The sequence below is a fragment of the Lepidochelys olivacea genome (genome assembly GCF_965140295.1).
Source record: "Lepidochelys olivacea isolate rLepOli2 genome assembly, chromosome: 4".
Lineage (NCBI taxonomy): Eukaryota > Metazoa > Chordata > Testudines > Cheloniidae > Lepidochelys > Lepidochelys olivacea.
The window spans coordinates 46,750,618-46,774,822 of NC_140414.1; the positions used below are offsets into that span (position 1 = coordinate 46,750,618).

General features: G+C 40.5%; 1 protein-coding gene across 1 annotated transcript in view; it reads left to right on the plus strand.

Moving 5' to 3' along the window:
• Positions 1–24,205, plus strand: part of BLTP1 (bridge-like lipid transfer protein family member 1) — a 245,540-nt gene that overhangs the window by 124,908 nt on the left and 96,427 nt on the right. Inside the window, exons 33-44 of the mRNA XM_084626089.1 lie at positions 942–1,088; positions 1,514–1,641; positions 2,053–2,255; positions 4,062–4,259; positions 5,723–5,931; positions 6,297–6,448; positions 12,596–12,746; positions 15,316–15,468; positions 15,956–16,196; positions 17,152–17,300; positions 19,682–19,901; positions 22,064–22,222. Of these exons, the coding sequence (XP_084482215.1) occupies positions 942–1,088; positions 1,514–1,641; positions 2,053–2,255; positions 4,062–4,259; positions 5,723–5,931; positions 6,297–6,448; positions 12,596–12,746; positions 15,316–15,468; positions 15,956–16,196; positions 17,152–17,300; positions 19,682–19,901; positions 22,064–22,222 (2,110 nt within the window). The remainder of the gene's footprint in view (positions 1–941; positions 1,089–1,513; positions 1,642–2,052; positions 2,256–4,061; positions 4,260–5,722; positions 5,932–6,296; positions 6,449–12,595; positions 12,747–15,315; positions 15,469–15,955; positions 16,197–17,151; positions 17,301–19,681; positions 19,902–22,063; positions 22,223–24,205) is intronic.

The following is a 24,205-nucleotide window of genomic DNA, read 5'->3' on the forward strand; positions in this document are numbered from 1 at the left end:
TGTCAGTGCCCTCAACATTGGCATGGTAGTACCCGTGACAGACATCTCAGCTGTGAGTACCATGAAGCCTGCTGGATGCTGCTGTTCAGGAGAATCCAATCTTGAGCGCATGAGGCACATGTGCATCTACAGTGGGATCCATGGTGACAACATCAAAGGATCCACAGTTAAAGAACAGTTATTTACTCAATAGTATAGCAGAAAAATCTGTAATACTGTACTATATTTGAGAAAGTGTGATATTAATTAGTGTAATTTAGTACAATACATATAAGGCTGGATCTTTGGCTACTGTAAATTTGACATTGCTGTGCTGGTGTTTGGGTCAATATTCTTCCAACAGATTTTTTTTTTTTTTAAGTGGAATATGTATACTGGCAATGCGTAATTTATCACAATTAATATTTTAGAATACTTCCAGAAAGTTGTGTTTTGTGAGGTAGGGTTCTGCTGAAATGAAGCCATAAAAGCACATCTGTCTTTTTATGAGAGGGGAGTGGCAGAAAGGCAGGCCATCTGATACCTTCCAAATTTGTCCCTACCTTCCTATCAGTCTTTTGAAACTAATTGTACAATTCTCCTTCTCCACAACTAAGGATTCTTTCTATCCTTACTGGTGATTCTTTATATTTTTAATTTACTTTGTGACCTCCCCTAGGGGTCCCTTATCAAAGCAACTAATCTTTTAGATAAAAGGAACTCTTTGGAGATCATTTTGGATCTTTAATCAGTTGAAATTTATGTGCTGAACGGCACAACCCTTTGTAGCACGCTCAGACTCGGATGATCCAGAAATCATAACACCATAGGTTGGAATCAAACCTGAGTCTATTGTATTGCAATGCCTCTGAGCCATCCCATTACGTTACATTTAAAAAATATTTTGATAGTAATTTACACTCATTGAAACCTAACTGGTACCACTTTTTTTTTTTTTTAAGTTATCTTCCAAACAGGATGTTAGAGGAACAAAAACAGAGAACCCTGCTACAGGAACAACAAACCAAGGACAGGCACAGACTAATCTTTCACTTAAGCAAGATAATGTGAAAATTAAAGGTCTTCAGGCCAATGTTACCATACCCAAGGTAATAATTATCTGTTTGTCTGTGTAGTTTCACATGACAGGAGTTCACAAGCTAGCCTTAGTGTGGATTCTTTTGACTTTTTGAAAAGCTTACCTCTAGCTGTGATAAATGACTGTCATATTTTGTTGAGGATTATATATTTTTGTCAGCCTGCTCAATCAAAGTAAAATAGTTACGCAAATAAAGTATAAAATTAAAGTTTTTAACCAGTGCAATGGTATCTGACTGAACTTGTGTTCAAACTCTGTAAAGGTTTAGATATGATAAGATTATTTCATCCTCTTGGATTTCATTTTTAATAGGAATGGTGTAGATTATATCAGATGAGAAACCTTTGATATATATATATATATTTTTTTTTTTAAGGGGGCATTTAAAAATAAACAACAACTATCTTTTATTCTTTGGGGGAATTTTATGTTTAGGTAAACTTGTGTTTATTACAAGCATCGGTAGAAGAAACCCCAGGCATTGCTTCTGGAAAAACTGTGACTCATGTTTCCTTAGTAGCTTTGTGTTTTGATAGAATTGCTACACAAGTTCGTATGAACAGGTAAGACTAAAACATTTAATAATTCATAATTCATAACTCTTAATGTCTTGCAGATCAGGAGAATCTGAAAAAAATTGCTCTGGCTGAGACTTTTCTTGTCAATGGATTTCTAAATATAAATTTAGTTTTTAAATGAGATGGGAAAAAGCACTTTGGAATCTTTAAAGCCTTAATCCTTCAGTTACACAGGTTTAACTCTTAGTGATGTCTGGGGGGAATTGTACTTATGTCATTTAGGGGAAAATTAAATCTTTATTAGTTTTCCTAATCATCATTTATTAGTTTTTGTGAACAAAGAATTCTTAGTTCTGATGCGCCTACTTTATTTTAAATTGGCGTAAAACTAAAAGAAACTAGGTAAATAATTGTCTTTAAGATTTTTGCATTTACTTTTCCCTTTTCACTTAAAAGGGGTCTGATTGAAGAGACTTTAAACAATGCAGATACAGGGAGGAATTCAGTAACATTTGATCGGTACATCCATGCCAGTAAAATGCAGCCCCAATCTTCTGGCTCACTGAGATCAAATGCTGGAGCAGAAAAAGGAAAAGAAATTGCTGCCAAACTGAATGTTCATCGCGTTCATGGACAGCTTAGAGGCCTTGATACAACAGGTTGGCTTATTCATAAGTATGGCAACATCTTTTAGGCATCAACTGCTTATGCTCAAATAAATTGGTTAGTCTCTAAGGTGCCACAAGTACTCCTTTTCTTTTTGCGAATACAGACTAACACGGCTGTTACTCTGAAACCTGTGATTGTATAGTTAGGGTTGAGTCAGATTTCAGTTTTTCTACTCCTAGCTTTTGACTGAGATTACCAATTTGAGCTGCTTTCCACATAATGGCAGCTGGTCCTATCTTTTGTTTAAAATGCAATACCCATTAGTGAGTATATTTTTTCCATTGTGATTTTAAATGAAGGGGGGGGGGCAACTTTCACAAATGCCTTTCTCATTGTTGTTCGATTAGATTCAAGCATCCCTTTGGTGACAGAGTTTTGCCAGCATACATCAGTTCTGTCAAATGATGCCTAGGATAATTCCTCTAATTTTTTTTTATACAAATCGAGGGGTCTGACTCATTTTAGACCTCAGACTTCAAAGAAAGTAATATAACAAATTTAAAATAGTCTGTTCTGGGTTTATGTTTTCTTAGCGATCAGTGGAACTGATTATACGCATTACACACCTACAACATGGGTGGAGGCGTACATTATACCCACTAAATAAACCTTGAAGATATATTTCGAAAATACCCTCAAAATGTAGCGGACTCAAGCAAGTGCCTTTAAAAAAAAAAAAGCAACGCTTTTTTTTTAATATGCCATAAAGTTTCCCTTTTAGCTAAGAGAACCAAATAAGGTAACCTATTTCCCCTTGTTCCCCCCCCTCCCCTCCCCAGCAGCCGTTCTTGTTAAACCCTGGATTTGTGCTGGAAATGGCCCACCTTGATTATCATTCACATTGTAAGGAGAGTGGTCACTTTAGATAAGCTATTACCAGCAAGAGAGTGGGTTTGTGTGTGTGTGGGGTGTGTGTGTGTGTGTGTGAGAAAACCTGGATTTGTGCTGGAAATGGCCCAACTTGATTATCATACACATTGTAAGGAGAGTGATCACTTTAGATAAGCTATTACCAGCAGGAGAGTGGGGTGGGGGGAGGTATTTTTTCATGCTTTGTGTGTATAAAAAGATCTTCTATACTTTCCACAGTATGCATCCGATGAAGTGAGCTGTAGCTCACGAAAGCTTATGCTCAAATAAATTGGTTAGTCTCTAAGGTGCCACAAGTCCTCCTTTTCTTTTATCAATATCACTGTATTTCATTTTGCATTTGGTATCATAAAGGTATTCATTTGGAATGTGCTGTAACAAGATTTTTCCTTAGGGCTAAAGTATCTAAGGCTTTAACCAGTCACAGGTCAATTTTTGAAAAGCAGCCACAAACTTTCTTTATATAGCATTGTATTTTTGCTAATAGTACCTTAACATTATTAAGATTGGAAATATATTTGGGCTTTAATTTAATTTTGCGATCATTGTTATGTAGCTTTCTTCTCCAGGCTCTTTCAGATTGTATGTAGGTGACAGAAGATGTGGAGAAAGGGAAACACTATTTTAAAATTTTATGAGCAATGCTTAATGAGTAGCTTTTTTGTTTTTGTTTTTTTGGAGTGGCAGTTCCAAATGTTCACTTCTTTCAACCTTTCCTTTTTGTGCATAGTCATTTTTTAAAAATTATTGATAAATGCAAAGGAAAAAAAAGTCCCCTTCGCCGCTCCCCCCCCCCCCCCCCGCAAATCCAAACAAACCCTCTTTAATTTAGGGAAAATGCTCTGTCACTATAAAAATGTGCTATATCCATATAAATTCTTTGTCATCATCTATATAAAAAGGGAGTAAATTACTTGTTTTTACAGATATTGGGACTTGTGCAATAACAGCGATTCCTTTTGAGAAGTCAAAAGTTCTTTTTACTTTGGAAGAGTTGGATGAGTTTACTTTTATAGATGAAACTGATCAGCAAGCTGTTCCAGATGTAACTCGAATCGGTCCCAGCCAAGAGAGGTGGGGCTGGATAATGTTTGAATGTGGAATTGAAAATTTAACAATAAAAGGTAAAGTTACAGTATTGCAATGCTACATGATCAATATTATTTACTATTATTGTAATTTAATGAAATGCTCTAATAGGTGTTCCAAGTTTCTAATCTTCATTTTTAATTTAATTTAAAAAGCTATTGAATGTAGGTGGTATTAAATAGTTTATATTTTATGTGAACATACATACTTTACACCAGAGGTGGGCAAACTACGGCCCGCGGGCCACATCCATCCTGCCGGACACTCCTGCCCGGCTTCTGAGCTCCTGGCCCTGGCCCTGGCGGCTTGCCCCCGGCCCCTCCCCTGCTGTTCCCCCTCTCCCACAGCCTCAGCTCACTGCGCCACTGGCGCAATGCTCTGGGCGGGGGCGGGGCTGCGAGCTCCTAGGGCAGTGCAGCTGCAGAGCCTGACCTGACCCGGGGGCTGTAGAGCCACCAGCCACCGGTGCTCCAGGCAGCACGGTAAGGGGGCAGGGAGCAGGGGGGTTGGATAGATGGTGGGGGTGGCGGAGGTGTGGGTAGGGGCCGGGGCGGTCAGAGGGCAGGGAGCAGGGGGGTTGAATGGAGGCAGGAGTCCCGGGGGAGCAGTCAGGAAGGAGAGGGGGATTGGATGAGGTGGCGGGGGAAAGTCAGGGGCAGGGGTCCCGGGGGCGGTCAGGGGACAAGGAGTGCGGGGGGGAGGTGAATGGGGCAGGGGTCCCGGGAGGGGCCGTCAGGGAACAGAAGGGGTTGGATGGGACAGGAGTCTGAGGGGGGGGGACTGTCGGGCAAGAAGCAGGGATGGGGTGGGGTGGTTAGGGGGCGGGGGCTGAGCCACACCTGGCTGTTTGGGGAGGCACAGACTCCTCTAACTGGCCCTCCCATTTCAGAAACCCGCTGCGGCCCTCAGGCCAAAATGTTTGCCCGCCCCTGGGTTAAAATGTTAGCTTTATTTCAGCCTTAATGATATTTAAGGAGCTTTTGTCTATAACATTGAGTTTGTAAAGATAGAAATTGGTAATATAACTAGTCCCTTGGTCCATGATCCTGGAATCAGATCCACAGTAGCGGTCTGTTTGCAGGATTGGAGCCTTGTTTTCCAGAGGGAAGCTCACTCTTGTAAAAGAAATAATCTAAATGTATTCTGCATCTGAATTGTTCTCTTCAGTAGATTGTATGTTTAGTGTTTCAGTTAGATAGAGGGCATGCAAAATTGCTTTGAGGAGATATAAACTTTTCCAAAAACAGGTATTAAATTTACTTGTATCTAAATATATGTGCACAAGGATTAGTGTGCTGCAAAGTATACAAAGTATGCAATAGTATACAAAGTATGCAGCAAAGTATTTGTGAAAGTAAGAAGAGTTACAGATGTTTTACATGGGACTTGGGAGTGGAAAATTGACAAAATTCCCTATTTTTAAAAGTTTCTGAAAATAGAATAAATGGAACAAACCAAGAGTTTTGTAAACAAATTACTCTAATTTTTTTATTTAAAGGAGGAAGACAATCTGGAGCTGTTTTATATAGTACTTTTGGAGTCATGGGTAAATCTAGTGCCACAGAGAGGAGTGGATTGCTTGCATCCAACAATTCTTCAGATTCTCCAACTGGTAGTGGTTATAATACCGATGTGTCTGATGATAATCTTCCTTGTGATAGAAGTCCCTCTTCGGACATAAATGGAAATTCAGTTTCAGATGAACAGGTAGGTGCATGCCCTTTTTTAATTATTCAGGTTAGTACTTGTCTCAAGATTGACTTCTTTTTAGCAGTTGCTAATTATAGTGCAGAATTATTTTTTGCAGCAGTTTAACAACTTCTGTACTTACTTTGAATTCAAAGTATCTGCTTACATAGCTTACACAGTTAAAACTGCAGTTTTCTGAAGGATGCATCCAAATATGATCTTGGGAGATAGTGTGGGGCATGTGTGTTTTTATTCCTTTGTCTAGTTAAATGTCATATGGAATTTTATTTTTTGGCAGGCAGTACATAATAAGCCTTTCTGTTAAGCACTTGTTGCCCTCTGAAAACAATTTACCTCTTATCCTTGTACCTCTTTTTGTGTAGGATGAAGGAGTTGAATCTGATGATCTGAAAAAAGATCTTCCTCTAATGCCTCCCCCACCTGACTCCTGCAGCATGAAGCTGACAATCAAAGAAATTTGGTTTAGTTTTGCAGCTCCCACTAATATGCGCTCTCCTGCCCATATATTTTCAAGGTACACTGCCTTAGGCTTAAAAGAAATGAAAGGAGTGTTTCTGTATATTATTAAATCTGGTGTATTCTGTGTGCAGCCTCCTTAGTAATTGCTGCTGCTTCTATTATTGGATAATGACAAAACTTTGGGATTTAGATAGTTCAGACCAAATCAGTGTCACTGTACTATTCAACTGCCTGTATAGCTGTCATAATTATAAGGAAATATATCTAGTTATCTTTTTTAAAAGGGATTAAAATGAATAAATAGTGAATATGACATAGGGCAAGTGTAGAAAAGAGTAATATTTTCAGAAATACTTAAAATTCTATTTTCTAAAGGGATTTAGGCAATTAAGAGCCTAAGGACTTGACTACTCGAGGAAGCTTATATGGGATAAGCTAGGGTGTGAAGTTAAAGCACATGAACTACTCTGCATTAACACTGCCATGAGCACACTCTTACTACACACTAAGAGTGTCGTTGTGCACTGTAGCTTAATACACTTCCAAAGTGTGTTAAGTTAAAGCAAACAAAGACACTCTTAGGGTATGTCTACACTAAGGAATAAGGTCGAATTTATAGAAGTCGTTTTTTTAGAAATCGGTTTTATATATTTGAGTGTGTGTGTCCCCACAGAAAATGCTCTAAGTGCATTAAGTGCATTAACTCGGCGGAGTGCTTCCACAGTACCGAGGCTAGAGTCGACTTCCGGAGCATTGCACTGTGGATAGCTATCCCACAGTTCCCGCAGTCTCCACTGCCCATTGGAATTCTGGGTTGAGATCCCAATGCCTGATGGGGCTAAAACATTGTCGTGCGTGGTTCTGGGTACATATCGTCAGGCCCCCGTTCCCTCCCTCCCTCCGTGAAAGCAAGGGCAGACAATCGTTTCGCGCCCTTTTTCCTGAGTTACCTGTGCAGACGCCATACCACGGCAAGCATGGAGCCCGCTCAGGTAACCGTCACCGTATATCTCCTGGGTGCTGGCAGACGCGGTACGGCTTTGCTACACAGTAGCAGCAACCCATTGCCTTCTGGCAGCGGACGGTGCAGTATGACTGGTAGTCGTCCTCGTCGTGTCCGAGGTGCTCCTGGCCACGTCGGCTGGGAGCGCCTGGACAGACATGGGCGCAGGGACTAAATTTGGAGTGACTTGACCAGGTCATTCTCTTTAGTCCTGCAGTCAGTCCTATTGAACCGTCTTATGGTGAGCAGGCAGGCGATACGGATGGCTAGCAGTCGTACTGTACCATCTTCTGCCGGGCAGGCAAGAGATGAGGATGGCTAGCAGTCGTACTGTACCATCTTCTGCCAGGCAGGCAACAGATGAGGATGGCTAGCAGTCATACTGTACCATCTTCTGTCGAGCAGCCATGAGATATGGATGGCATGCAGTCCTTCTGCACCATCTGCTGCCAGCCAAAGATGTAAAAGATAGATGGAGTGGACCAAAACAAGAAATAGACCAGATTTGTTTTGTACTCATTTGCCTCCTCCCCTGTCTAGGGGACTCATTCCTCTAGGTCACACTGCAGTCACTCACAGAGAAGGTGCAGCAAGGTAAATCTAGCCATGTATCAATCAGAGGCCAGGCTAACCTCCTTGTTCCAATAAGAACAATAACTTAGGTGCACCATTTCTTATTGGAACCCTCCGTGAAGTCCTGCCTGAAATACTCCTTGATGTAAAGACACCCCCTTTGTTGATTTTAGCTCCCTGAAGCCAACCCTGTAAGCCGTGTCATCAGAAGCCCCTCCCTCCGTCAGAGCAATGGCAGACAATCATTCCGTGCCTTTTTTCTGTGCGGACGCCATACCAAGGCAAGCATGGAGGCCGCTCAGCTCACTTTGGCAATTAGGAGCACATTAAACACCACACGCATTATCCAGCAGTATATGCAGCACCGGAACCTGGCAAAGTGATACCGGGCGAGGAGGCAACGTCAGCGCGGTCACGTGAGTGATCAGGACATGGACACAGATTTCTCCGAAAGCATGGGCCCTGCCAATGCATGCAACATGGTGCTAATGGGGCAGGTTCATGCTGTGGAACGCCGATTCTGGGCTCGGGAAACAAGCACAGACTGGTGGGACCGCATAGTGTTGCAGGTCTGGGACGATTCCCAGTGGCTGCGAAACTTTCGCATGCATAAGGGCACTTTCATGGAACTTTGTGACTTGCTTTCCCCTGCCCTGAGGCGCATGAATACCAAGATGAGAGCAGCCCTCACAGTTGAGAAGCGAGTGGCGATAGCCCTGTGGAAGCTTGCAACGCCAGACAGCTACTGGTCAGTTGGGAATCAATTTGGAGTGGGCAAATCTACTGCGGGGGCTGCTGTGATGCAAGTAGCCCATGCAATCAAAGATCTCCTGATATCAAGGGTAGTGACCCTGGGAAATGTGCAGGTCATAGTGGATGGCTTTGCTGCAATGGGATTCCCTAACTGTGGTGGGGCTATAGACGGAACCCATATCCCTATCTTGGCACCGGAGCACCAAGCCGCCGAGTACATAAACTGCAAGGGGTACTTTTCGATAGTGCTGCAAGCTCTGGTGGATCACAAGGGATGTTTCACCAACATCAACGTGGGATGGCCGGGAAAGGTACATGACGCTCGCATCTTCAGGAACTCTGGTCTGTTTCAAAAGCTGCAGGAAGGGACTTTATTCCCAGACCAGAAAATAACTGTTGGGGGTGTTGAAATGCCTATATGTATCCTTGGGGACCCAGCCTACCCCTTAATGCCATGGCTCATGAAGCCGTACACAGGCAGCCTGGACAGTAGTCAGGAGCTGTTCAGCTACAGGCTGAGCAAGTGCAGAATGGTGGTAGAATGTGCATTTGGACGTTTAAAGGCGCGCTGGCGCAGTTTACTGACTCGCTTAGACCTCAGCGAAACCAATATTCCCACTGTTATTACTGCTTGCTGTGTGCTCCACAATATCTGTGAGAGTAAGGGGGAGACGTTTATGGCGGGGTGGGAGGTTGAGGCAAATCGCCTGGCTGCTGGTTACGTGCAGCCAGACACCAGGGCGGTTAGAAGAGCACAGGAGGGCGCGGTACGCATCAGAGAAGCTTTGAAAACCAGTTTCATGACTGGCCAGGCTACGGTGTGAAAGTTCTGTTTGTTTCTCCTTGATGAAACCCCCCGTCCCTTGGTTCACTCTACTTCCCTGTAAGCTAACCACTCACCCCTCCTCCCTTTAATCACCGCTTGCAGAGGCAATAAAGTCATTGTTGCTTCACATTCATGCATTCTTTATTTATTCATCATACAAATAGGGGGATGACTACCAAGGTAGCCCAGGAGGGGTGGTGGAGGAGGGAAGGAAAATGCCACACAGCACTTTAAAAGTTTACAACTTTAAAATTTATTGAATGACAGCCTTCTTTTTTTTGGGCAATCCTCTGTGGTGGAGTGGCTGGTTGGCCGGAGGCCCCCCCCACCACGTTTTTGGGCGTCTGGGTGTGGAGGCTATGGAACTTGGGGAGTAGGGCGGTTGGTTACACAGAGGCTGCAGTGGCCGTCTGTGCTCCAGCTGCCTTTGCTGCAGCTCAACCATACACTGGAGCATACTTGTTTGGTCCTCCAGCAGCCTCAGCATTGAATCCTGCCTCCTCTCATCACGCTGCCGCCACATTTGAGCTTCAGCCCTCTCTTCAGCCCGCCACTTACTCTCTTCAGCCCGCCACTCTCCTCCCGGTCATTTTGTGCTTTTCTGCACTCTGACATTATTTGCCTCTACGCATTCATCTGTGCTCTGTCAGTGTGGGAGGACAGCATGAGCTCGGAGAACATTTCATCGCGAGTGTGTTTTTTTTTTCTTTCTAAGCTTCACTAGCCTCTGGGAAGGAGAAGATCCTGTGATCATTGAAACACATGCAGCTGGTGGAGAAAAAAAAGGGACAGCGGTATTTAAAAAGACACATTTTATAAAATAGTGGCTACACTCTTTCAGGGTAAACCTTGCTGTTAACATTACATACATAACACATGTGCTTTCGTTACAAGGTCGCATTTTGCCTCCCCCCACCGCGTAGCTACCCCCTCAACCTTCCCCCCTCCCTGTGGCTAACAGCGGGGAACATTTCTGTTTAGCCACAGGCAAACAGCCCAGCAGGAATGGGCTCCTCTGAGTGTCCCCTGAAGAAAAGCACTCTATTTCAACCAGGTGACCATGAATTATATCTCACTCTCCTGAGGATAACACAGAGAGATAAAGAACGGATGTTGTTTGAATGCCAGCAAACATACACTGCAATGCTTTGTTCTACAATGATTCCCGAGTACGTGTTACTGGCCTGGAGTGGTAAAGTGTCCTACCATGAAGGACGCAATAAGGCTGCCCTCCCCAGAAACCTTTTGCAAAGGCTTTAGGAGAACCACGAATGCCAGGGCAAAGTAATCCTTTCACGTGCTTGCTTTTAAACCATGTATAGTATTTTAAAAGGTACACTCACCAGAGGTCCCTTCTCCGCCTGCTGGGTCCAGGAGGCAGCCTTGGGTGGATTTGGGGGGTACTGGCTCCAGGTCTAGGGTGAGAAACAGTTCCTGGCTGTCGGGAAAACCGGTTTCTCCGCTTGCTTGCTGTGAGCTATCTACAACCTCCTCCTCATCATCTTCTTCTTCGTCCCCAAAACCTGCTTCCGTATTGCCTCCATCTCCATTGAAGGAGTCAAACAACACGGCTGGGGTAGTGGTGGCTGAACCCCCTAAAATGGCATGCAGCTCATCATAGAAGCGGCATGTTTGGGGCTCTGACCCGGAGTGGCCGTTCGCCTCTCTGGTTTTCTGGTAGGCTTGCCTCAGCTCTTTCAGTTTCACGCGGCACTGCTTCGGGTCCCTGTTATGGCCTCTGTCCTTCATGCCCTGGGAGATTTTGACAAAGGTTTTGGCATTTCGAAAACTGGAACGGAGTTCTGATAGCATGGATTCCTCTCCCCAAACAGCGATCAGATCCCGTACCTCCCGTTCGGTCCATGCTGGAGCTCTTTTGCGATTCTGGGACTCCATCATGGTCACCTGTGCTGATGAGCTCTGCATGGTCACCTGCAGCTTGCCACGCTGGCCAAACAGGAAATGAGATTCAAAAGTTCGCGGTTCTTTTCCTGTCTACCTGGCCAGTGCATCTGAGTTGAGAGTGCTGTCCAGAGCGGTCACAATGGAGCACTCTGGGATAGCTTCCGGAGGCCAATACCATCGAATTGTGTCCACAGTACCCCAAATTTGAGTCTGCAAGGCCGATTTAAGCGCTAATCCACTTGTCAGGGGTGGAGTAAGGAAATCGATTTTAAGAGCCCTTTAAGTCGAAATAAAGGGCTTCATCGTGTGGACGGGTGCAGGTTTACATCGATTTAATGCTGCTAAATTCGACCTAAAGTCCTAGTGTAGACAAAGTGTTAGTGTGTAAAAAGTGTGCCCACGAGGGGAGCTAGTGTGTGGAGTGGATGGCATGCACTAGCTACTGTGGGCTTTTTGCCTTTGTAGAGACAAGCCCTTGGTGTCATTGAAAGTCAGTGGGACTTGAGTTCCTAAATCAGTTTTGAAAATATTATATTAACACTGGTAAGCACTGAAAAAAACCCAAAGTTGAAGTTGCCCATAGTCTTGTGTACAAAATAGAGCAGAGGTTTTTTGAGCAGTTTAAGGGCAAATACTAATTTTATCCCGTCTTGACCTTTTATTGTAATGTGTTTTTTTTTTTTTTTCTTTCATTCTGAGGCAGTGAAATTGTTTGGGAGAAGTGATGGCATTGTTTGAGAGAGAAGAAGAAAGTGTGTCATTTTCTTTCCCCTTCCCATCTGTCAAAACCACTTGTACACTCTGCATGACTCCCATTCATGTGACCTTTGAAAATCCAGTTACCTTATGCCAAGAAAGAGGGAGAAGAGTAATAGATCCTGTAGCATGAGTGAGAGAAGGGTATTAGTGAGTGTGTTTCTGGCATTTAGAGCCACATACTTACGTTTGCACGAGTTTTAAATGTGAATAATATTGTTCTGTATAGCTTAACATTTTCAAGCCTTTTAAGATTGTTTTGTTTCACTTTGTAACTCTACCTAGTTATGTAATATCCATCTCAAACTAATGCATAAGGAAACATTACTGATAATTATTGCTGAACTTGAATTCTGTCTTTTAATATTTAATTTTTCTTAACATAGGCAACTGAACCTACTGAGCACTGCAACTCCTGCTGTTGGTGCATGGCTTGTTCCCATTGATCAACTGAAGTCCTCATTAAACAGATTAGAAACTGAAGGAACTCTAAGGATTTGTGCTGTCATGGGCTGCATAATGACAGAGGCATTAGAGGTTGGTGACTCACTGAAAAATAAGGTCAACAGACTTAAAATAAGCACAAGCAACACACCTTCCTTTGGTGTCTGGCTTCTTTAGTGATTTACTTGTAATTGAAATCCTGTGCTTGTTGAACTGGCCACAGATTTCACCCCTTGTGATCTGGACATAGAACCTAAAGTTTCTAGCTGTTATGTCTGAGGAGAAAACCTTGGTGATGGTGAACAAAATGGACCTGATTCTTCTCTCACACTGGTGTTAATAAATAGTATCTCCAGTTGAAGTCAGTGGAGTTACACCATTGTAAAGTAATGGGAAATTAGGAGAATTAGGCCCCATACTAATTGATCTGATGTCCGCAACAGTGGCTTTGGGAATGTGTAAACTATCCAGTGAATCTTTGTGGGCTATAAACTGAAACCTCATGAAAACAATGTGAATTCTTGCACATGATTTATGTTGTGTCCAGGTAGTGTATTGATCTGTATTTGTTGGATGTAGCCAAAGATTTTTTGGATTGGGGGTGTGGGATGGAGAGGAGTGAACTACTTGCTGGAGCATGGAACTAAACATTTAAAATTGCTCTCACTCCCTTTTCCCTTGTTCCCTCCTACCTATCACCCTCCATATTTTTAAAAAAAGGTAAAATCCCTTCTTGGGTGCCAAAAGCCCCATGTGACCTTTCTCAGGTGTCAAAATCTTCATTTTTTACTGGACAACTTCTCTAAAGTTTAAGTATTAGCATACAAAAATCTATGTCAAAGTAAATATTGAAAATATTGGCTTAGTATACAGCTGAAAAACATTCAAAATTTGAGATTTGACTTGAGTTCAACACCAAAATGAGTATCACAAGATATACTGTACCAATGGTATTAATTTAATATTGAATTCTGTAAAAATATTTTTAATTTACTTGATTATGCAGAAATGTCATTTTCCTGCCAAATTCAGCATAATTAACTGCAGAAATTGGGGGACTTGATGCAGAATTTAGGTTAGCTGTATTGTGGAGGACACATGATCCTGATTTTATGCAGTCAACTTTTTTTTCTTCTGTTTCACTAAATCAGTCTCATTGGTGGAAAGGTTTTTCAGGGCTTCCTTGTCTGCTATTGCAAGACCTGGCAGGTTAATGCTTGTTGCAGTTGCCTATTCTCTTACCTTAAACGTCATCACATCCTTGAAACTTGAATACAAAAATCTTATACTGCAGGAAACAATTTTTAGTATTGGGGTGGCTTTTTCTAGAATTAAACTGTTAGAAAATAATTAATTTATTTAGTTCTTAGGAGGAATTATTAATTTTTATAATCTATATCAGAAGTTCTAAAATGCAATGCGGTCTCTTGCAGTATTTTTTTTCACAGTATAGTTTTGCAAATATCCTGCTCCGTCAATGGAGATGGACATAGAAATATTTTCTATTTCTAAACAGATTTTCTTTAAATCTTCCGCAACAGTGTAGTATCTTTAGAGTTTGACCCTTACACAAAGTAAAACTATTTCCCCATGTTTATTTCTCTTCCCCCCTCCCCCATTCCTCAGATGTTCTTGTCAACTGCTGGAAATGGCCGACCTTGATTATCACTACAGAAGGTTCTCTTAACCCCCCTCCCCCCCCTCCCCGCTCTCCTGCTGGTAATAGCACACCTTATCTGATCACTCTCGTTACAGTGTGTATGGTAACACCCATTGTTTCATGTTCTCTATGTATATAAATCTCCCCACTGTATTTTTCACTGAATGCATCCGATGAAGTGAGCTGTAGCTCATGAAAGCTTATGCTCAAATAAATGTGGTTAGTCTCTACGGTGCCACAAGTACTCCTCTTATTGCGGATACAGACTAACACGGCTGCTACTCTGAAACCTCCCCATACTGTGTTCCTGAGTGGTTATCTCATCCCCTTGTTAGCTTGATGGTTTTTAAGTAAATACATTCTCCTTGTCTCTTAATGTATCTTAGAGGAACCATCAAGGTGGCAGAACCATATACCTTCGTCTGAAGTTATCCCTGCCTAGCAGACACACTTTAAGAACATAATTTCCAGTTGGTTTGTAATTTTGAATTTGTTCCCCGTACATATACCAGACAATAATGAGTGTTCAGTATACCATTAGCTTTCTATTGATATTTTATAAGACACTTTTAAGATACAGATTTTGGTATTAGTGTGTTGTGGTACACTGAACTAGTCAGACCAGCTGAAACTCACTACCAGATACCAGAGAGACAAGGTGGGTGAGATAGTGTCTTTTATTGGACTGACTTTTGTTTGTGAAAGAGACAAGCTTTCAAGCTACACAGAGCTCTTTAACAGGTATTTGTAGTTAGAAGGCTTGTCTTTTTCACCAACAAAAGTTGGTCCAATAAAAGATATTACCTCATCCATCCTGTGTTTTTAATATTCCTGGGACCAATATGGCTACAACAACATTGCAAAGAACAGTACCGGATACAAGTGAGCTCCTTGCTGTCTTACATTAGGGTGCTGTTAGGTTACACAGGTTTATAACATGCATGCATTTTTATATGTGTTCACTATAGGGAAAATATATACATGTATAAATATTTATTTCAGAATAAAAGTATGCACTTCCCTTTGAGAAGCAAATACAACAGACTGACTAAAGTGGCTCGTTTCCTACAAGAAAATCCTTCCTGTTTGCTGTGTAATATACTGCATCACTACCTTCATCAGGCAAATTATTCCATCATTGAGGATGCTACCATGGTGAGTTATCCTTTAAAGAAGTAAATAATAGTGTGTACTTAATAGTTTTACAATATTAAGATTATTACAGTTTAGCATATAAACCTAGTACAGACTGCAGGTGTCTTAGTGTAGATAACTGTATAAAAACATTCAAGTGCTTATTAATTACTATTACATAGAGCTTGAATTTTTTTAGACTGCCATTTCTACATTATAGACGAATAGTTTATAATCTGTTGTTTAGCTATTTTATTTATAAATTTAGGGAGACACCATAAATTTAACATGTGGATTTAACCCCTCCCCTCCCCCCAATAATTTATTGGCCTTCCTATGTCATGTTTCAGCTTTCTTTAAACATTTCCATTTTTAGACATGAACGCTGCAGAAATATAAACTCTTCAGAACTCTTTGAGGTCATGCTCTGCCTGATCAGAAAATGCTTTGTAACACGGATCTTTTTCAGTTCATGTTAAGATGCTATTGTGTGTGTCTGTATTTTTAGAGTGATGGCCTTCCTGCATTAGTGACTTTAAAGAAAGGTCTAGTTGCACTTGCTAGGCAGTGGATGAAATTCATTGTGGTGACACCAGCTTTCAAAGGAGTTAGCTTACACAGACCAGCTCAGCCATTGAAACCACAGACAACTGCACGCCATGAGCATGAGGATGGAGTTGGATTAGACAATGGAGGTGGCCTTCAGAGTGACACAAGTGCTGATGGAGCAGAGTTTGAGTTTGATGCAGGTATATTTGTGTTGCAGTTATGCTCTATACCAATGACTTGGGAACAAATAATACTTTTTTGACAACTTTTGTGATAAAATAGCATAATAACTGTTTATCTTTTAAGGCTATGTCTGTACTACAGACCTGACAGCGGCACAGCTATACCGCTGCAGTTTCACTGCTATAAGGTCTCCCATGTAGCCACTCTATGCTGGCAGGAGAGAGTTCTCCTACCAGCATAATTAAACCACTCCCTACGAGCAGTGGTAGCCATGTCGGTGGGAGAGCATCTACTACTGACGTAGCGCTGTCCATACCAGCCCTTTTGTTGGTCAGGGGTGTGTTTTTTTCATACCCCTGACTGACAAAAGTTTTACACAAAAATGCTAATGCAGACAAAGCCTAATGCTTTGGCATCTGACGCTAAAACTCTGTAAATCTGTGGTACTAGTTCAGTCCTCACTTCACCTCAGTGTACTTTGTTTTAACTAGAACTGGGGTTGCCACCTGTCTTGAAAAATTGACATATGATTTTCTTCCTTGCTCACTCTTATTTGATAACATAAAATACTTCAGCTTAATTAGTTGCCTTGTGCACATTTAACTTATATTATGTGCTGTCTCTGACATTGTAGACTTAGGTCATGCATTTGAATGGTTGTAGCTGTGTCGGTCTTTAATAGGTATTTTCTGTAATATAAAATTTTAAAAGCTGTCTTAGTATAGCTTCAAAACATGCTTGACAACTGCATTATACTCTTGTGTAAATGCCAGCTGGCACATGCTTGGGGTTTTGTTCTTTGTTAGATTTTGCTTAGATCAGTCTCTCTGCCATCTGTGTGCCAAAATGCAAAAGCATGGATGTGTACATGATGGTTTGGGAATAGGTGTACATAATTAATAGATTAATAGTATAACTATTTGTATACTATTTCACATGTAGTTAATTTGTACAATTTGTTACATTTTTCAGCTACAGTCAGTGAACACACAATGCTCCTAGAAGGAACAGCTACCCGTCCTCCACCGGCTGGAGTTTCTTCTGGGCCTGTAACTGGGGCTGAGATCATGAGAAAATTATCCAAGTCCCATACTCACAGTGATTCTGCTCTGAAAATAAAGGTAAGTTTATATTGTAACTTGGAAAATATGGGGAGAGAGAAGTGTTTTGTTTGCAACTGTATCTATTTTAAGTTTGATTTTGTGTCCCAAAAATAATTTTCACCTGGATTAAACACTAACCAATATAATGCATACTTTGCATTGAGCCATGTTCATCATACTGTAGAAAAAGAGTTACATTATTTAATCATTGTAGTTTTCTTTTTTTCCCCCTAGCAGTTAACTCTCGGTCCCCACTTTCAAAAACAGACAGTTAAATTGCGGATTCCAGAATGAATGGGTGCACATGAGTAATATTTAGGATAAAATATGTGGTTGTGTGCACAAATTGGAAATTTTTGGCTAAAATGTGCTATTTAGGAATATGATGTATAAAGTCTATCACTGATGATATTATTCTGCAGAACTCTATCATATTTTCTGTAAATAAATGACCTGTATATTCTTATAGAGAGTTCCTCTTTGATTTTGGGTCCATGGTGGTATTAGCTAAAAGTGACTCTTGTTCTGAGGAGAATAGTAAAAAGATTTTCTCTGTTTTCATGGTACTCTAATTGTAGCCTCAGTGCTAGTATTGTCTTCCAACGGTAACAGTAGTAAGAGTTCTCCACATGATGATTGCAACAAATCACTTTTACACTAATGGGATCTGCTTTTGTAGATGGACTCTGATTGTGGATATCCCTTTTCTGTAAATGATTTAATCTTACCTCCTACAAACTGATGGTTTATGAATATAATATATATATATACATATAAACAAACAAAATTAAGTTTTAAAGAAAGTGGAGAATTCAAACTCCACACCCACAAATGTTCCAATTTAATCCCCATTGTCAGTCTTTTTTTTGAGGACCCCCATAAACAGTGCGCTAGGCGGAAGGGCTCATCCTCTCATTGTCCACCAGCTAAACCTAGTTTCTGACACACTGGTTTTGGTTCACTGGTTTCCAGTTCTGTACTTTTCTTGTTTACCAGAAGTGATCTTAAATCAGTCCTTTAATTATATCAGTAATCCTTTTTGTTTGCACTAGTTTAGTCTGTCTCATTTTTGCACCTTTTCTTATCAGCATTTGTTATAAGTTATTGTGACATTTTATGAATTTTCACTTAATTTTTACAGTAGGGCTGACAATTAGGGTAAATTTGTAGGCCCCATTATTACAACACCACCATTTGTCCTCCTTCCTCTCTGCTTCGGAGTTTAATCTCATGGAACTTCAGAGTAAAGAAGGAACTGAGGGCAGTTCATCTGTGCAGCTCTATATCTCCTTGGTAAGGAGTACGAGGATATCTGGAGCACATACATGGACTGAATTGGCAGAGCTGTTGAAAATCTCTCATCACAGATTCATGAGGCGCATACACACCTGAAATGGAGCACTCATAGTGAAACACATCTTGAATAACTCTAGTACTGCACAAGGTGACTAACATCTCCTGCTGTGATTTGAGTTACTTTGAACATAGCATTTATATGAACTTTTTATCTCAAAAGCAATATACAAACCTGAATTAAAAGTTACCTTTCTGACATATGGTGAAGCTATAATATGTTATATAATTAACTTTCTGGTCTCAACCGTTACAAGATCTCACGCATTAGGTTCAGTTATAGACAAGAGGAATGTGATTTTAGGCATCATTACCTAATGATTCCATGCTTGATAAAGTGTCATTCAGTAATAGTAAAGTGTGCCTGCTTTGGGAAACTGTTTTACAAATGGTTTTTAGAGAAGTAATTCAAAGGGAAAAAGTCTTAATTTTACTTTTACTGTTTGGGTAAAGTTCTGCAGATTCTTTAAACCACCTGTTTGTGCTTCAGCACCTTAGACAGCATGAAGCTTTTTTTAATGATGCTTTTGCAACAAAAAATGATGCTTCCAGGCCTGTGTTTTTCAAGATTGACTATTAAAAACAAATATAATTGCAGTTCAGATGGGTTAAGATAATTGCAGTTTAGGTAGCAGTTTTTGCTGTGCCTTCCACAAACTTCCTTTAGTTAAATTGAACACTGGTTACCTACCCATGGTTCCAGGTGCTAAAAGTTTACATACTCTGCTTTTAAATTACAGCTTCTTACACACAAAATCATAGTACTTTTTTCATCTTTGGTATGCAGTATAACTAATAATTCTACACAACATGCTTATGGGGTGGGGCAAGTGCAAATTGTGGAAATAGGCAAAGAGGATGTAACTTGTCTAAGACTGCCAAAAGAGTTAGTATCAGAGCCAAATTATGATTCCTGAGTTTCTGGATTTTGGTCTTGTGTTCAGGCTTAATAAAGTGTTCATAGCACTTAATAATTACTTATTTCCATTTTGTTATATGTACATAGATCACTTAGCATTTAGTGATTTGTGTTTTGTGTGTGAAAGGGTATACATCCGTATCACTCCTTGAGCTATACTAGTGGAGACACAGCCACGGATTCACCAGTGCATGTTGGCCGTTCTGGAATGCCAGTCAAGGAAAGTCCAAGAAAGGAGAGCCTACTCAGCTACCTTACTGGAAGTTTTCCTAGTTTGCATAATCTTCTTGAAGGGACTCCTCAGAGAAGTACTGCAGCAGTTAAAAGTAGTTCTTTAACAAGAACAGGTACTGTACATGCTATGTCTTTAGATTTTTTTTCAGTTTACCGTATTAAGGGCTAATATCAAAAAAGAATCCCAAAGGTGATTATTACTGTGTTAGGATATTTTTCCTTTTGACTTTCTAAAGAAGCATTAATGTTATTAAAGCAGTGCCTAGTGGTGACTGCTGTATTTTAACCTCCCCCCTCCATCTTTAAATTCTTACAACTTTATGAAAAAATAGAATTTTGAACTGAAATTTTGCATGTCTGCTCTTTTTCCAAGAATGGTATACTGTGTGTGTTTGTGTGTGTGTGTGTGTGTGTGTGTGTGTGTGTGTGTGTGTGTGTGTAAACGTACAACCACTCAAACAACAGAACTGAGAAACTTTGTATATAACTCTTCTTGAGAAAAGTGTCCAATACCAAGGTGCGTGGCCTAATCAGGGACTAGATTATAAAGCCAGAAGGGACCACTGTGATCATCAAGTCTGACCTCTTGCATAACATGGACCATAGGACTTCCCTGATACGCCTCAGTTCAAACAGGTGGTAAATCTTTTGGGAAAAAAATTCAATCTTAATTTAAAAATTGCTTGTGATAGAGAATCCAACTCTTGATAAGTTGTTCCAATGGGTAATTATCCTCACTGTTAAAATTTGTGCCTTATTTCCTGTCTGAATTTGTCTAGCTTCAACTTCCATCCATTGTATCTTGGACTAACACTAGGGCTGCTGTTCACCTTCTTGCCTTCTGTCCCTCCCTGACAGTCAGCTGCTCGGTTTCTTTTTTGCTCGCTTGGGGCTTGTCTACGCTACCACTTAAGCGACATAACTTACATTGACTTAAGGGTGTGAAAAAGCAACCTCCTGAGCGACCTAAATAACATGGACTTGAAGCGGTGTCTACACCATGCTATGCCAGTGGGAGAGCCTCTCGTTGGTGTGGAGTAATTATGCTAATGGGAGAGCGCTCTCCTGTTGGCATAGCGCATCTTCACCAGACGCGCTACAGCGGCTCAGCTTCATTGATGCAGTTGCTCTGATGGACTGTGGTAGTGTAGACTGGCCCTTGTTCTCTCCTCCTTTGTCTCTGCCGCCTCTACTTAGTGGCTGTGTTTCCAGGAATGGCTGATCTGAAGGGGAGCTGAACACATATGTTGTTTAGCAACTCAGTGATTTTGAAGAAATCTGCCTACATGTGCACTTCACAAAATGAAGATCTCAGTTTTAAATGCTTTAACTCTGCTTTTCCTTTAGCTCTGCTTTTAAAAAAAAAAATGCCCAAAGCCAAAAAGCAAAATAAATATGTAAAAATGCATCATTAAAGTTGTTTATTTTAAAGTAAGAGTCTGGAAGTACACAACTTAATATTTAATTCTCACTGCGCATCCTGTAATTTGAATATTAGTATCAAAATGTATACCATAAATCTGTGGTTTCAGTGGAAAAGCAGAAATAAAAAAAAAAGTTTCTGTTAACATAGATGAATTAACCTTCTCGGTACGGTATTAACTTTGTATTTCCTGACTCTCTGCTTGTTACCATTCCAGTTGTTTTTACGGTAGCAATTGGAGTCTCTGAACAGGATTGAGGCCTTGGTGTACTAGGTGCTTTACAGGAGTAAGATCTTGTAAGGTCTTCATGTTGCTTGTCTTTGCTTACCCCTACTCTGAAGTATGGAAGGTTGTGGGAGAAGATAACCAAATAAATAAATAAATTATTAATTTAATATATATTAAAAAGCTTTCATTTTATATATTCTTACTACTGTGTGTGCGTGCGTGCGTGTGTGTGTACAGCATTCTGGAGTGAGCCTTCCAGCGTGATTTGACGTACTGGGGTTAGTGGGGCTTGTGCTAGTGCTCTAAAAATAGCTGTATGGATAGCACTTTGGAGTTACAGCTGGGGCTGGAGTTCAGGCTCTGAAGCCTAGGGTTGGGGTGGACTTCCCCAGCACCAGTAGTTTGCAAGAGTGCTGTCTGACTATTTTTTTTATACCTTTCTGAAATATCCCTTGAGCAATTCCTATATATCAGAATAAGTTAACAGTAAAGTAAAGTAAACAGTAAGTTAACAGTAAAGACCTCACCTGTTTTCCATTATCAATATACCTATGTTGTGTACCAATTTTACACAGTAATTTTGGTGTGGTGGTCTTTAAAACTTTACTGATTTATTAATATAGGAAATACCGTGGCCACCGACATGTTATCTGAACATCCTTTGTTGTCTGAACCATCATCTGTGAGTTTCTATAACTGGATGTCAAATGCTGTTGGCAACAGAGGAGGTGTAGTGCAAGAGTCTCCCAACACCAAATCTGGACACAATAGCCTTCCAACAGGTATTGTTAATTCTGATTGGACTTCAAAGATATTGCATAGTTATCAGTTTTCCCTGAGTTATGCAATTCCTTGCATTCTGATGCAGGGTATTTGATTTGCACGATCAGTCTATTTCCTATCTTTCCTGTATGCAGATTTCTACACTCTGATTCTTGTAGCTGTCATTGGCCAGTCAGAATGCAGAAATCTGCATAATTACCATATGCTAATTTTTATTGTTCCTAGTCTATCAAATGGGGTTAATAATACGACTTTATATCAGAGAAGTGGTGGTAGCATAAATGCATTAGTGTATTTGTAGCACTTAGATATTACAGTGATGGATGTCATAGAAAAGTCTTTACATAATTTGCAAATCTCTGTATTCTGGCTTCTGTCCAGACTGGCTCTTTATTCAGCATTTTCAAGCTGCACGTCATCCAGACATAGTTCCCTCAGAGTTTCACTTCAACCAAACTCTGAAAAAACTATGCATGAAAGAAAACAAGATAACTCCTAAAACCAAGAGGGCAGAGTTGTTGAACTGCTGAAAGATAGCTTTAAAAAAAAAGCCCGAAACCCCTTGATTTCCTTTCTTCAGGCTCAGTCCTGCTCCCAAGGAATTAATGGGAATTTTGAAAATGTCAGTGTGTTGCAGACCTTTCTTTTCATGCTTTCCTCTTGTGTCAGCAAGGCTCTTGTCTCTACAATAAAGGTCTTATTTTTGTGTATATGTTAGTTTACAAAGGAAAAACATCCTCTTTCTCCCTGTTCAGTTTTGAAGCTAAATATAACCAAGCATATTTCTTCTGTTTTGAGAAAGATGAGCTTTAACCTGAAGGGGAGGTAGTGAGAGGACATGAGAGGGATTGAAAGTGGGAAAAAGAAAGGAGAGATGGGATTGAAGGATTAAAAAATGTGCTAAAACACATTAAACAAGATAATTTACAGTAGTTTACTGGTCTTTCCGTTGTCCTTTTGAAGATTATGAACAAGGGAAGGATTATAAATGTGAATTTTTTAATTTTCAGTTTTTCTATTAATAATTTGAAGGTTCCTCCTTTTTAATTTATTAACTGTCCTTTAGCCTCTCTTTGTTAATCTCAGAATATAATTATTAGCTTGTGATTATTTTATGGTTGAACAAATACAGGCCCCGATCCTGAAAACACATTGTGAGTGCTTAACTTTATAGATGTGTGAAGGTGTTTACCCACTGTGACTCTGATTCTGTAACCTGTTAAATCTGTAACCTGCTATTCTGTGAAAAGAACCACAAAGTAGGAGTGTTGTGAACTTGATTTTAAATGATCTTTGTTAAACAGTTGCATTAGATGTATAGTATTTAATGGCATGAGTTTAGTTAATTAAACCATAATAATTTGGTCACAAATTCAGGTTCCTGAAATAGCTGTAGGTATAATTCTATGGCCCAGGGACATGGCTCTATCAAAATTTTCTTTTGCAAAAGGTGTGTAGTGATATCTACAGTTATACCGTTACATGTAGCATATATGGATAGAGAAGAGTAATCTAGTTAGTGAGTCTTGCTAAAGTAAAATGCATGTTATTTGGGATAATAATGAGCAGCAGTATAAATTGTGAATTCAAAACTAAACGCATGCATGTGTGGCTGTCAAGGTTCCTCCCCCACTCTGAACTCAAAGGGTACAGATGTGGGGACCTGCATGAAAATCTCCTAAGCTTACTTTTACCAGCTTAGGTTAAAACTTCCCCAAGGTACAAATTAATTTTATCCTTTGTCCTTGGAATATCCACTGCCACCACCAAACTGTAACTGGGTTTACTGGGAAACGTAGTTTGGACACATCTTCCCCCCCCCCCAAATTCTCCCAACCCTTGCACCCCACTTCCTGGAAAGATTTAGTAAAAATCCTCACCAATTTGCATAGGTGACCATAGACCCAAACCCTTGGATCTGAGAACAATGAAAAAGCATTCAGTTTTCTTACAAGAAGACTTTTAATAGAAATAGAAGTAAA